Source organism: Bombyx mori, chromosome 17 (genome assembly GCF_030269925.1).
Source record: "Bombyx mori chromosome 17, ASM3026992v2".
Lineage (NCBI taxonomy): Eukaryota > Metazoa > Arthropoda > Insecta > Lepidoptera > Bombycidae > Bombyx > Bombyx mori.
This window is the reverse complement of record NC_085123.1, coordinates 11,474,468-11,489,179: the sequence shown is the minus strand read 5'-3', so window position 1 is coordinate 11,489,179 and position 14,712 is coordinate 11,474,468. Positions and strand designations below refer to the sequence as shown.

The 14,712-nt window shown below is 33.9% G+C and overlaps 1 protein-coding gene across 15 annotated transcripts; it reads left to right on the top strand.

The window, feature by feature from the left end:
- The first annotated feature begins 7 nt into the window (after positions 1–7).
- Positions 8–14,359, top strand: LOC119631140 (alpha-(1,3)-fucosyltransferase C). Of its 15 annotated transcripts, none has more exons than XM_062673405.1 (7): positions 8–1,130; positions 1,793–2,106; positions 3,909–4,204; positions 4,724–5,654; positions 6,452–8,750; positions 9,413–13,274; positions 14,072–14,359. In XM_062673405.1, exons 6-7 carry the CDS (start codon positions 12,349–12,351, stop codon positions 14,337–14,339), a joined length of 1,194 nt encoding a protein of 397 aa, XP_062529389.1. In that variant the 5' UTR covers positions 8–1,130; positions 1,793–2,106; positions 3,909–4,204; positions 4,724–5,654; positions 6,452–8,750; positions 9,413–12,348; the 3' UTR covers positions 14,340–14,359. The 15 variants fall into 15 exon arrangements, 10 of the variants coding, with proteins under 10 accessions (XP_062529389.1, XP_062529392.1, XP_062529394.1 ...); XM_062673408.1 differs by having other exon boundaries at positions 3,909–4,799; positions 5,270–5,654; XM_062673410.1 differs by having other exon boundaries at positions 1,793–4,204; positions 4,724–4,799; positions 5,270–5,654.
- The last annotated feature ends 353 nt before the right edge of the window (positions 14,360–14,712 follow it).

Sequence of the window (14,712 nt, the reverse complement as noted above, 5' to 3'; positions counted from 1 at the left end):
CCGATACTTACTCGTGTGCCTAATAAACAGATTAGATAAACTCATATCCTGATATTGTATCGTGCGTTCATGAAAGAAACTCAGTGTTGATTCAGCGGCCAATACAGCTAGCCAGCAAATCGATTTATAGTTAACGTAAAATGAGGAATATATTAAATAAAAAAAACATTCTTTTTATTCTTATTTTTTGTGGTGATCTTGTTATTATTTCTAAAAACATTCAAGGACGTGACTATCCAGGAGCAATTTTTAAACGGTTATAAAATTATTACCGAAAATGATGAAATAAAAAATATTGAAGTCGTGACGACACCTCAAGCAACCAGAAAACAAGAAACGACAGAACCAAATGAGGCATCGAAATTAAAATACATACTTCAGTGGACTTCTCCACGGGGAGTACCATTTGCTTACATGGGAAAAGGACAGGAAGGTTTTATACAAAGAAAATGCCCACACACCAATTGTTTTGTGACCGCGGACCGCAATTTACTCGGTGATTATACAAAATTCGACGTGATAGCTTTCGCAGGACCTGACGTGGTACGCATGTCGGAAAGAGCTTTGCCTGAGAAGAGGTCACCGCATCAAAAATACGCATTCGCTACAATAGAATCCTCGGACAATTACCCAGTTTGCTCAAATCGATTTGACGGTTACTTTAATTGGACATGGACATTCCGACTGGATTCGGAAGTCCGATGGGGATATTTCAATGTCAAAGATAAAAACGAAAACGTTATTGGACCGAATAAAATAATGCACTGGATGAAAATTGAAGACATGGAACCGGTCAGCGAAGATTTCAAAATACAGTTAAAGTCTAAGTCTAAGGCCGCAGCGTGGTTTGTGTCAAATTGTTACACAAGAAGCAAAAGGGAAGATTTCGCTAATGAACTTCAAGTTGAACTGAAAAAGCACAATTTAGAACTAGATATCTATGGCAGATGTGGAAACCTTAAATGTTCCCGGGATACAGAAGAGGCATGTGATGAAATGATCAGAGAAAAATATTACTTTTACTTGTCGTTTGAAAACTCATTTGGTGAAGATTATGTCACAGAAAAATTATTACATGCCTTAGAATTCGACGCTGTTCCTGTAGTGTATGGCGGTGCTAACTACACCAGGTAATTGCATTAAATAAATATATATTTTTTTAATTTCTATTGTAGTTCTGACAATTTTTTCTGAGAACTGATGTAATATTACTATATTTCATTCGATTCTTCAGTCATCTTGCCTCTTTCATTCTATGTTAATATCTTTTAGCATTATGATTTAACTAAATTTGACACGGTAGGTATCTGCTTTCCTTTACCTTAAATCAACTATATTCGAATAAAAGGCAATTGGCAGTCATTAAATACATATAACCTCAAATTATACTACAGTTAGTTTTATTTAAAACTGAATCAATTTTAATAATATTTAACGTATTAATATTGTTTTTGCAGATGTTTGATTCAAAATGTTATGGAATAAGCAGAATAATGTAAACGATTAATTATATTGACTCATTCGCTTTAACGATAAGCCCATATAATTAAAACCCACGCTGTGTTATAAGCACGATATGTTTAAACCAAATCATTCTTAGAATTCATTATTTTTAAATTATTTTTTTAGAATTAATCGTTTTAAATTTATTTATTAAAATGCAACAGCTACATACATAATATATTTAATGTCTCATGTAAACTAAAATTTATGATAATATCTTCGTGCATATTAGATGATTACAATGATAACATAGTATTAATTCTAATACAAATGTAAAATCGGATTTCAGGTTTATGCCTGAAGGGATTTATTTGAATGCGAGGGAGTTAGGAGCAGCCGCGTTAGCTGAAAAAATGGCATACCTGATAAAAACACCAGATCGTTACATCGATATGTTTAAATGGAAAAATCATTACACATACTTCAGAAAATTCAGAAGAGTCGATACAGATGAGTACTGCTTATTTTGTACTATACTGAATCAGGAAGACAAAGTGAAAAGTATATCTGTGTACGAGAATTTCAGAAAGTGGTGGGATCCTCCAAATCGATGCTAGCTGATATTTCGAGAGGCTCTACATAGACTGATGCGACTACGTATTGGTAAAACTATTTTTGCTATTAGCGTTTTGAGGTTACACCATTATATGCCAAGCAGAAGCGTAGATTGATGTAAATTGTGCCTATAATGTACTGTCGAAAAGTTAATTGACCAAAAAGTCTACTAATGTACCTATTATATTGTAATTTAAAAACAAAATAACCGAAGTTCCGAATCTATTGTTATATCGATCAATGGCTGCCGTCGATTTACAACGCCCCCTAGGTAGGTACTAATTAGGATTTGTATTGGTATGGTACGTTGTGCGCCCACTCTATTGAGTACTACCACCCTGTCTATTTCTGCAGCTAAGTACACATGCGTTCAGATTTGAAGAGCGAGACAGGCTTTAAAAAATAGACTTGAAACTTCGACCTGGGTGGTGGCATTTACGTTGTGATATCTCTAGATTCCGGCAACCAGACGGGCCGTTAGGTTGTCCACACATTATGTGGAATAAAAAAGATGTGTAATATCGTGAGACACCGGATAGGAACGAAGTTCCTTATTATAAAAATATTAATTTTAAGTTCTATTCGATGTATAAAGAAACTAAAACTGGAGGTTTGGCAACAACCCACGGTCATTCGGTAACGTGCGAACTTATTGTGGTACACTTCATTCACGGTTGTTTGCATAAGAGTTAGTGTATTGCGCAAACGAACGCTCTGAGATCGTGGTCATAAAAAAATATATTATTTTTTGTACGTTATTATAAAGTTAAGTCGTACACTGTGTGCATTACTAATAAAAATCTTAGGTTACGGACATTTTTCCCGGTTAGGGTAACCCTCTGCATCGTCCCATAAGGAACTGCGTTCCAAAAAGTCCAAAACAAAAACTATAATACCAATCATGTATTACATTATTTAGAAGTTTAAAACAGCTTGGATCCTGCTTTGAATTTGTTTTTTATACTTGCACTAGTATATTAGTAAGACTGTTAGGAATCGTTAATTATATCTAGCTCAATCATTATAATTAGATAGTATCGGCACTATGGAAGACTGTTCTTATGATTGTGCTATGTTCACATTTAATAATCTCATTAAAAAGTCAAACGGTTTGTTCCCATTTCCCGAAACAAGGACGGAAGAAGTTGAACTTCTGGTGTCTTAAGCGCTAAAAATCTCTAAGTGTACGTAATACTAATTGTTTTTCAATTATCAGTTGTTGCGGCGGCTTTATTGTTCCAAACGAAGTAGGAGGGGCATCCGCCAGCAGATTAGATTGTTTATGTATTTTTTTTAAATTATTATTAAAATAAAAAATCACGTAATATGTGACTAATTAGTAAATCGACGTGTCGATGTTTGACTTAGTAACTAAGATCGCGAATCCCAGTTCATCACAGTCTGAAAGTGTTCTGAGCTATTTGAGGTTATAATATTATCTTTTTTACCATCGCAACATAAGTCACTGTTGTGTAGAGTAGTCTTTCTGTTTTGTGTACGATATAAATATATAATATCGTTATAAATCGATTTTTAATTATTTATTTTAACTGCACTTTTTTTTTGTATTTTATTTTATTTGTTATTTGATAAGGTATTCGAACGAACTATTAATTGTATTAATCGATTAGCGTAATTGTATAATCCTGTAGTCAGTCCATCGTCAGTCTTGAGCAAATTGCCGACGCGTTAATAGCGCGTTGCACAGCCTCAATCAGACACCGACTTCTTACAGGAGCGTAAATTGAGCGTAGCTCCTTCTTTGAGCATCGCTTAAGCAGGGATTGGTATAAATAGTGAAAGACTCTCCCTCTTATACTCCGCCACCTAATTCTGAAAGATGTTCACAGAAGTCGAGCATCACCTTCTACAATTTGCCGCTGTCGTGCATCGCAGCCATAACGACGGGTGGCGACGGCTGGTGTTTTATTTATTTTGCCCAAGGGTTGAGAACATCTACGAGCTACCCATAGCATGAAAAACGTGGGGAAGAGTACCGGCCATTGGAACGGCAGCGTTAATAGACTTGATATCGGAACAACAGCTATACTATGAATGTGATAATCTGCCTATCCATGAGTAAGGTATCAGTAGCAGAGTGACCGTGACGGAAATCGTACTGTCGGTCACTGATAAAGTGACGTGGGTGGGTATTTACGGTCTTCAACAAAGAAATAACCCTGTTAGTGTTTTGAGAAAGCAGATAGAAACACGTAAGCGCAGGTGCCAACTTATCATATAAGGACCACTTTACTACCCAAGACTAGACGTAATATTCCTTTCAAATTAAACATTTCAAAAGATTCATAAGATTTTGTTTTGATACACATGTAGCAAAACTAGCAGTGGGCCGTTTTTAAAGAAGTTTTTATTTTCTAAAACAGCCTTCAAGAGAACTTACTGACTAGCGAGGAGTTTTCATAGCGCCATTATTGCCATGTTGTGCTAGTTTAGTCCGCCTCGTCTGGTTTTTTTCGTCGTTGTTATAACGAGAATAAAATTTAAGTATATAAGAAGTTGTCTTTGCATTTTGTTACTATGCATCTAAACATTACGCTCTTTTGCTGATAATTAAGTTGCTCTTTACTAAATGTAGTTAAAATTTCAACGCTGTAGTTTCAAGAAGTCAATTTTAGGAAGCTAATTTTTTCATTTCATATTTCAGATAGAATGTTCAGATTAAATAACACCATATTTAAACTAGCATTTTACTCGGTATGTGCACTTGGCGTGTTTGTATGGTATGTTTCAAATCTAATGGTTTATACTATAACCCAACCAATTATAAAAAGTACAAGAATAACCAAACTCAATAAAACTGTCCACGAAAATATTAAATTCATCCTTATATGGACGGATCCAGCAATAGACCCAATCGTGAAATTGGGAAATGGCCATCAGACGTTCGTCGAAAGAGAATGCCCAGTAAAATCATGTTTTGTCACATCAGACAGACATTTTTTCAAAGATGTAACTGAGTTTGAAGTGATAATTTTTCATGGTAAAGAGATTGTACGAAGTCTCCCTGCCATGCCGGAAATACGATCTACTCACCAAAAATATATTTTTGCATCCATGGAATCTTCTGACTACTATCCAATATGCGACGTTAGATTTAAAGGCTTTTTCAATTGGACATGGACTTATAAGTTAAATTCTGATGAGTACAACGGCTATATTATAGTTAGAAATAAAAAGGGTATTATTATAGGACCTAAACAAGACATGGAGTGGTTATGAATTGAAGAAATGGATCCTGTGACCAAAGAAGTTGAAATAAAGTTGAGTCGCAAAACAAAAATTGCTGCGTGGTTTGTTTCTAACTGTAGAGCTCCTAGTGGCAGAGACATTTTTTTTAAAGAAGTCCAAAGGGAATTGAATAAACACGGTTTGTCAGTTGATGTATACGGAGAATGTGGAAATAAAATTTGTCCACGCGATGACGAGAGCAAATGCTTTAAATTGATAGAAAGGGACTACTATTTTTACTTCGCTTTTGAAAATTCTTTAAGTGAAGATTACGTAACTGAAAAATTATTGACCGCAATTCGAAACTACGCCATTCCAGTTGTTTATGGTGCCGCGAATTATACGAGGTAATTTGTTCATTCACTATTTAAAATATCATTCCTAAAGGTCAACCAGATAAAAGAATGTTAAAATAAATGAAGAATAGTCAAAAACAAAAGTTCACGAAAGTCATGTGTTTTCTTTTATTTATTTTTTCATTGCATTTTTCGGTAAAAATTGCGGCTCATCTCGACCCAGATGTAGCCTTCAGTATAATACATACATATTAATATCAGAATTCATTCGATTAATACAATGTATAAATAAATACCGGGAACACGTCGCGCACGGTTCTCCGGCCCCAAATTGGGATTCCCTGTATTATAGGAACTAGAGACTGATATTTAAATGCATAATATACGTCTACAAACACATATATAGATAGTAAACACGCAGACAAAGACATATTTTCAGCTCATATAATCTTATAATCTTAATATAATCTTAAACCTCTAAACGAGCAATTCTTGTATATTAATATATATGTATATAATCTGAATCTCGGAAACGGCTCCAACGATTTTCATAAAATTTAGTATACAGGGGATTTTGGGGGGCGATAAATCGATCTAGCTACGATTTATTTTCAGAAAATGTTGTTTTATTCGTGTTTTCAATAGTCAACTCTTCCCGACATCTATTGGCGAATAATAATACTATTTTTCTTAATTGAGGGCAACTAACCGCTTTAAAGACACAACAAGACGGCGTTATCAAAAAAAACCCGGTCATCATCTAGTTATACTTTATTCGCAATGAGTAAATACATTTCAAAAACAGTACAGTACAAGTTTGTTGCCATTCAACTGTTCTTATGTTATAGGTTCATGCCTAATGGTACCTACCTAAACGGTCGAGATTTAGGCGCGAAAGAACTTGCAAGACAAATGATTGAGATTTACGAAGACAAGAAAAAGTATAAAAGATTTTTTAAGTGGCATAATCATTACTCTTATCACGACGTGTATGAATCTCCGGAAAGCGATAGCATTTGCAAGTTGTGCGCGATAATTAATAACAATACAGTATTTGATAAGGCAACTGTTTATGAAGATTTTAATTCATGGTGGAATCCGAAGGGCCGGTGTTAATAAATAAAAATAATAGTAAAGTGTTTTATTTATTATTATTGTACAAAAAAGTAAAAACGGAACTGTGTCGATAAAATTTAAATTGAAAAATATTTTATTACGCAGCGGTAGGTGTTGTAGTGTGATTGAGTAACCAATTTTTGTACATTTTCGTTTGGATAACGTGCTGTGGTCGTACTATTTCTGAATGGCATGACAAAAATAGAACTGATTGTTCATAAGTAATTAAAAAAAAACAAATACATTTTACGTAATGCAATACCTATAGTTTGAAATTTATCGAGCGCAAGCGGTTTTCCTTCCTTAGCATAGTTACCGGCTTAATAATATAATAATTAATTATAAATAAAATAGTATAAATGAATAAAATTATCTCCCTAAACATCAGTTTATTCTCGTTTCGACTTTAGAAATGGAATGACCATTAAACAAGCTTTAAATTAATATTAAATAAATTACCAAAGCCAATCGCTTAAAGTAATGTTTGTGTCCATCAAATAGCTATTCTTTGCAAAATATTGTTGATAGTTATCATAATAAATGCTATTATGCTTGTATCTAAGAGTCTTTGGTGCATAAGTACGAATATTTGAAGTCATTTACATATTATGTGTACCAGTGTTTTATTTTGTAAAAAAATTATATGACGGTTCAATCAATCAATCAATACTGATTAATTTAATACTTTAGTTTCATAATTAGCTATGTCAAGTGAACTTTGTCTTTATATGTGAGAAAACTTCAGTTTTATTATAAAATTTTCGAATTTAATGTACTGTATAATTTGTTTTGATGTTTAAGTCCATTTTGATAATCACATTAATTAATAATTGTAAAAATATATTTTACTAATTTCATTTTCGTGAACCTATTTTTTTTCATATTGAGCCGTTTGCGAAGCACCGATACTTACTCGTGTGCCTAATAAACAGATTAGATAAACTCATATCCTGATATTGTATCGTGCGTTCATGAAAGAAACTCAGTGTTGATTCAGCGGCCAATACAGCTAGCCAGCAAATCGATTTATAGTTAACGTAAAATGAGGAATATATTAAATAAAAAAACATTCTTTTTATTCTTATTTTTTGTGGTGATCTTGTTATTATTTCTAAAAACATTCAAGGACGTGACTATCCAGGAGCAATTTTTAAACGGTTATAAAATTATTACCGAAAATGATGAAATAAAAAATATTGAAGTCGTGACGACACCTCAAGCAACCAGAAAATAAGAAACGACAGAACCAAATGAGGCATCGAAATTAAAATACATACTTCAGTGGACTTCTCCACGGGGAGTACCATTTGCTTACATGGGAAAAGGACAGGAAGGTTTTATACAAAGAAAATGCCCACACACCAATTGTTTTGTGACCGCGGACCGCAATTTACTCGGTGATTATACAAAATTCGACGTGATAGCTTTCGCAGGACCTGACGTGGTACGCATGTCGGAAAGAGCTTTGCCTGAGAAGAGGTCACCGCATCAAAAATACGCATTCGCTACAATAGAATCCTCGGACAATTACCCAGTTTGCTCAAATCGATTTGACGGTTACTTTAATTGGACATGGACATTCCGACTGGATTCGGAAGTCCGATGGGGATATTTCAATGTCAAAGATAAAAACGAAAACGTTATTGGACCGAATAAAATAATGCACTGGATGAAAATTGAAGACATGGAACCGGTCAGCGAAGATTTCAAAATACAGTTAAAGTCTAAGTCTAAGGCCGCAGCGTGGTTTGTGTCAAATTGTTACACAAGAAGCAAAAGGGAAGATTTCGCTAATGAACTTCAAGTTGAACTGAAAAAGCACAATTTAGAACTAGATATCTATGGCAGATGTGGAAACCTTAAATGTTCCCGGGATACAGAAGAGGCATGTGATGAAATGATCAGAGAAAAATATTACTTTTACTTGTCGTTTGAAAACTCATTTGGTGAAGATTATGTCACAGAAAAATTATTACATGCCTTAGAATTCGACGCTGTTCCTGTAGTGTATGGCGGTGCTAACTACACCAGGTAATTGCATTAAATAAATATATATTTTTTTAATTTCTATTGTAGTTCTGACAATTTTTTCTGAGAACTGATGTAATATTACTATATTTCATTCGATTCTTCAGTCATCTTGCCTCTTTCATTCTATGTTAATATCTTTTAGCATTATGATTTAACTAAATTTGACACGGTAGGTATCTGCTTTCCTTTACCTTAAATCAACTATATTCGAATAAAAGGCAATTGGCAGTCATTAAATACATATAACCTCAAATTATACTACAGTTAGTTTTATTTAAAACTGAATCAATTTTAATAATATTTAACGTATTAATATTGTTTTTGCAGATGTTTGATTCAAAATGTTATGGAATAAGCAGAATAATGTAAACGATTAATTATATTGACTCATTCGCTTTAACGATAAGCCCATATAATTAAAACCCACGCTGTGTTATAAGCACGATATGTTTAAACCAAATCATTCTTAGAATTCATTATTTTTAAATTATTTTTTTAGAATTAATCGTTTTAAATTTATTTATTAAAATGCAACAGCTACATACATAATATATTTAATGTCTCATGTAAACTAAAATTTATGATAATATCTTCGTGCATATTAGATGATTACAATGATAACATAGTATTAATTCTAATACAAATGTAAAATCGGATTTCAGGTTTATGCCTGAAGGGATTTATTTGAATGCGAGGGAGTTAGGAGCAGCCGCGTTAGCTGAAAAAATGGCATACCTGATAAAAACACCAGATCGTTACATCGATATGTTTAAATGGAAAAATCATTACACATACTTCAGAAAATTCAGAAGAGTCGATACAGATGAGTACTGCTTATTTTGTACTATACTGAATCAGGAAGACAAAGTGAAAAGTATATCTGTGTACGAGAATTTCAGAAAGTGGTGGGATCCTCCAAATCGATGCTAGCTGATATTTCGAGAGGCTCTACATAGACTGATGCGACTACGTATTGGTAAAACTATTTTTGCTATTAGCGTTTTGAGGTTACACCATTATATGCCAAGCAGAAGCGTAGATTGATGTAAATTGTGCCTATAATGTACTGTCGAAAAGTTAATTGACCAAAAAGTCTACTAATGTACCTATTATATTGTAATTTAAAAACAAAATAACCGAAGTTCCGAATCTATTGTTATATCGATCAATGGCTGCCGTCGATTTACAACGCCCCCTAGGTAGGTACTAATTAGGATTTGTATTGGTATGGTACGTTGTGCGCCCACTCTATTGAGTACTACCACCCTGTCTATTTCTGCAGCTAAGTACACATGCGTTCAGATTTGAAGAGCGAGACAGGCTTTAAAAAATAGACTTGAAACTTCGACCTGGGTGGTGGCATTTACGTTGTGATATCTCTAGATTCCGGCAACCAGACGGGCCGTTAGGTTGTCCACACATTATGTGGAATAAAAAAGATGTGTAATATCGTGAGACACCGGATAGGAACGAAGTTCCTTATTATAAAAATATTAATTTTAAGTTCTATTCGATGTATAAAGAAACTAAAACTGGAGGTTTGGCAACAACCCACGGTCATTCGGTAACGTGCGAACTTATTGTGGTACACTTCATTCACGGTTGTTTGCATAAGAGTTAGTGTATTGCGCAAACGAACGCTCTGAGATCGTGGTCATAAAAAAATATATTATTTTTTGTACGTTATTATAAAGTTAAGTCGTACACTGTGTGCATTACTAATAAAAATCTTAGGTTACGGACATTTTTCCCGGTTAGGGTAACCCTCTGCATCGTCCCATAAGGAACTGCGTTCCAAAAAGTCCAAAACAAAAACTATAATACCAATCATGTATTACATTATTTAGAAGTTTAAAACAGCTTGGATCCTGCTTTGAATTTGTTTTTTATACTTGCACTAGTATATTAGTAAGACTGTTAGGAATCGTTAATTATATCTAGCTCAATCATTATAATTAGATAGTATCGGCACTATGGAAGACTGTTCTTATGATTGTGCTATGTTCACATTTAATAATCTCATTAAAAAGTCAAACGGTTTGTTCCCATTTCCCGAAACAAGGACGGAAGAAGTTGAACTTCTGGTGTCTTAAGCGCTAAAAATCTCTAAGTGTACGTAATACTAATTGTTTTTCAATTATCAGTTGTTGCGGCGGCTTTATTGTTCCAAACGAAGTAGGAGGGGCATCCGCCAGCAGATTAGATTGTTTATGTATTTTTTTTAAATTATTATTAAAATAAAAAATCACGTAATATGTGACTAATTAGTAAATCGACGTGTCGATGTTTGACTTAGTAACTAAGATCGCGAATCCCAGTTCATCACAGTCTGAAAGTGTTCTGAGCTATTTGAGGTTATAATATTATCTTTTTTACCATCGCAACATAAGTCACTGTTGTGTAGAGTAGTCTTTCTGTTTTGTGTACGATATAAATATATAATATCGTTATAAATCGATTTTTAATTATTTATTTTAACTGCACTTTTTTTTTGTATTTTATTTTATTTGTTATTTGATAAGGTATTCGAACGAACTATTAATTGTATTAATCGATTAGCGTAATTGTATAATCCTGTAGTCAGTCCATCGTCAGTCTTGAGCAAATTGCCGACGCGTTAATAGCGCGTTGCACAGCCTCAATCAGACACCGACTTCTTACAGGAGCGTAAATTGAGCGTAGCTCCTTCTTTGAGCATCGCTTAAGCAGGGATTGGTATAAATAGTGAAAGACTCTCCCTCTTATACTCCGCCACCTAATTCTGAAAGATGTTCACAGAAGTCGAGCATCACCTTCTACAATTTGCCGCTGTCGTGCATCGCAGCCATAACGACGGGTGGCGACGGCTGGTGTTTTATTTATTTTGCCCAAGGGTTGAGAACATCTACGAGCTACCCATAGCATGAAAAACGTGGGGAAGAGTACCGGCCATTGGAACGGCAGCGTTAATAGACTTGATATCGGAACAACAGCTATACTATGAATGTGATAATCTGCCTATCCATGAGTAAGGTATCAGTAGCAGAGTGACCGTGACGGAAATCGTACTGTCGGTCACTGATAAAGTGACGTGGGTGGGTATTTACGGTCTTCAACAAAGAAATAACCCTGTTAGTGTTTTGAGAAAGCAGATAGAAACACGTAAGCGCAGGTGCCAACTTATCATATAAGGACCACTTTACTACCCAAGACTAGACGTAATATTCCTTTCAAATTAAACATTTCAAAAGATTCATAAGATTTTGTTTTGATACACATGTAGCAAAACTAGCAGTGGGCCGTTTTTAAAGAAGTTTTTATTTTCTAAAACAGCCTTCAAGAGAACTTACTGACTAGCGAGGAGTTTTCATAGCGCCATTATTGCCATGTTGTGCTAGTTTAGTCCGCCTCGTCTGGTTTTTTTCGTCGTTGTTATAACGAGAATAAAATTTAAGTATATAAGAAGTTGTCTTTGCATTTTGTTACTATGCATCTAAACATTACGCTCTTTTGCTGATAATTAAGTTGCTCTTTACTAAATGTAGTTAAAATTTCAACGCTGTAGTTTCAAGAAGTCAATTTTAGGAAGCTAATTTTTTCATTTCATATTTCAGATAGAATGTTCAGATTAAATAACACCATATTTAAACTAGCATTTTACTCGGTATGTGCACTTGGCGTGTTTGTATGGTATGTTTCAAATCTAATGGTTTATACTATAACCCAACCAATTATAAAAAGTACAAGAATAACCAAACTCAATAAAACTGTCCACGAAAATATTAAATTCATCCTTATATGGACGGATCCAGCAATAGACCCAATCGTGAAATTGGGAAATGGCCATCAGACGTTCGTCGAAAGAGAATGCCCAGTAAAATCATGTTTTGTCACATCAGACAGACATTTTTTCAAAGATGTAACTGAGTTTGAAGTGATAATTTTTCATGGTAAAGAGATTGTACGAAGTCTCCCTGCCATGCCGGAAATACGATCTACTCACCAAAAATATATTTTTGCATCCATGGAATCTTCTGACTACTATCCAATATGCGACGTTAGATTTAAAGGCTTTTTCAATTGGACATGGACTTATAAGTTAAATTCTGATGAGTACAACGGCTATATTATAGTTAGAAATAAAAAGGGTATTATTATAGGACCTAAACAAGACATGGAGTGGTTAAGAATTGAAGAAATGGATCCTGTGACCAAAGAAGTTGAAATAAAGTTGAGTCGCAAAACAAAAATTGCTGCGTGGTTTGTTTCTAACTGTAGAGCTCCTAGTGGCAGAGACATTTTTTTTAAAGAAGTCCAAAGGGAATTGAATAAACACGGTTTGTCAGTTGATGTATACGGAGAATGTGGAAATAAAATTTGTCCACGCGATGACGAGAGCAAATGCTTTAAATTGATAGAAAGGGACTACTATTTTTACTTCGCTTTTGAAAATTCTTTAAGTGAAGATTACGTAACTGAAAAATTATTGACCGCAATTCGAAACTACGCCATTCCAGTTGTTTATGGTGCCGCGAATTATACGAGGTAATTTGTTCATTCACTATTTAAAATATCATTCCTAAAGGTCAACCAGATAAAAGAATGTTAAAATAAATGAAGAATAGTCAAAAACAAAAGTTCACGAAAGTCATGTGTTTTCTTTTATTTATTTTTTCATTGCATTTTTCGGTAAAAATTGCGGCTCATCTCGACCCAGATGTAGCCTTCAGTATAATACATACATATTAATATCAGAATTCATTCGATTAATACAATGTATAAATAAATACCGGGAACACGTCGCGCACGGTTCTCCGGCCCCAAATTGGGATTCCCTGTATTATAGGAACTAGAGACTGATATTTAAATGCATAATATACGTCTACAAACACATATATAGATAGTAAACACGCAGACAAAGACATATTTTCAGCTCATATAATCTTATAATCTTAATATAATCTTAAACCTCTAAACGAGCAATTCTTGTATATTAATATATATGTATATAATCTGAATCTCGGAAACGGCTCCAACGATTTTCATAAAATTTAGTATACAGGGGATTTTGGGGGGCGATAAATCGATCTAGCTACGATTTATTTTCAGAAAATGTTGTTTTATTCGTGTTTTCAATAGTCAACTCTTCCCGACATCTATTGGCGAATAATAATACTATTTTTCTTAATTGAGGGCAACTAACCGCTTTAAAGACACAACAAGACGGCGTTATCAAAAAAAACCCGGTCATCATCTAGTTATACTTTATTCGCAATGAGTAAATACATTTCAAAAACAGTACAGTACAAGTTTGTTGCCATTCAACTGTTCTTATGTTATAGGTTCATGCCTAATGGTACCTACCTAAACGGTCGAGATTTAGGCGCGAAAGAACTTGCAAGACAAATGATTGAGATTTACGAAGACAAGAAAAAGTATAAAAGATTTTTTAAGTGGCATAATCATTACTCTTATCACGACGTGTATGAATCTCCGGAAAGCGATAGCATTTGCAAGTTGTGCGCGATAATTAATAACAATACAGTATTTGATAAGGCAACTGTTTATGAAGATTTTAATTCATGGTGGAATCCGAAGGGCCGGTGTTAATAAATAAAAATAATAGTAAAGTGTTTTATTTATTATTATTGTACAAAAAAGTAAAAACGGAACTGTGTCGATAAAATTTAAATTGAAAAATATTTTATTACGCAGCGGTAGGTGTTGTAGTGTGATTGAGTAACCAATTTTTGTACATTTTCGTTTGGATAACGTGCTGTGGTCGTACTATTTCTGAATGGCATGACAAAAATAGAACTGATTGTTCATAAGTAATTAAAAAAAAACAAATACATTTTACGTAATGCAATACCTATAGTTTGAAATTTATCGAGCGCAAGCGGTTTTCCTTCCTTAGCATAGTTACCGGCTTAATAATATAATAATTAATTATAAATAAAATAGTATAAATGAATAAAATTAT

Excerpts from the sequence above, each read along its gene's own strand:
- LOC119631140 (XM_062673405.1), top strand. The coding sequence starts at position 12,349 with ATGTTCAGATTAAATAACACCATATTTAAACTAGCATTTTACTCGGTA. Across the intron at positions 13,275-14,071 it reads GGTGCCGCGAATTATACGAG|GTTCATGCCTAATGGTACCT; the intron begins GTAATTTGTTCA and ends CTTATGTTATAG.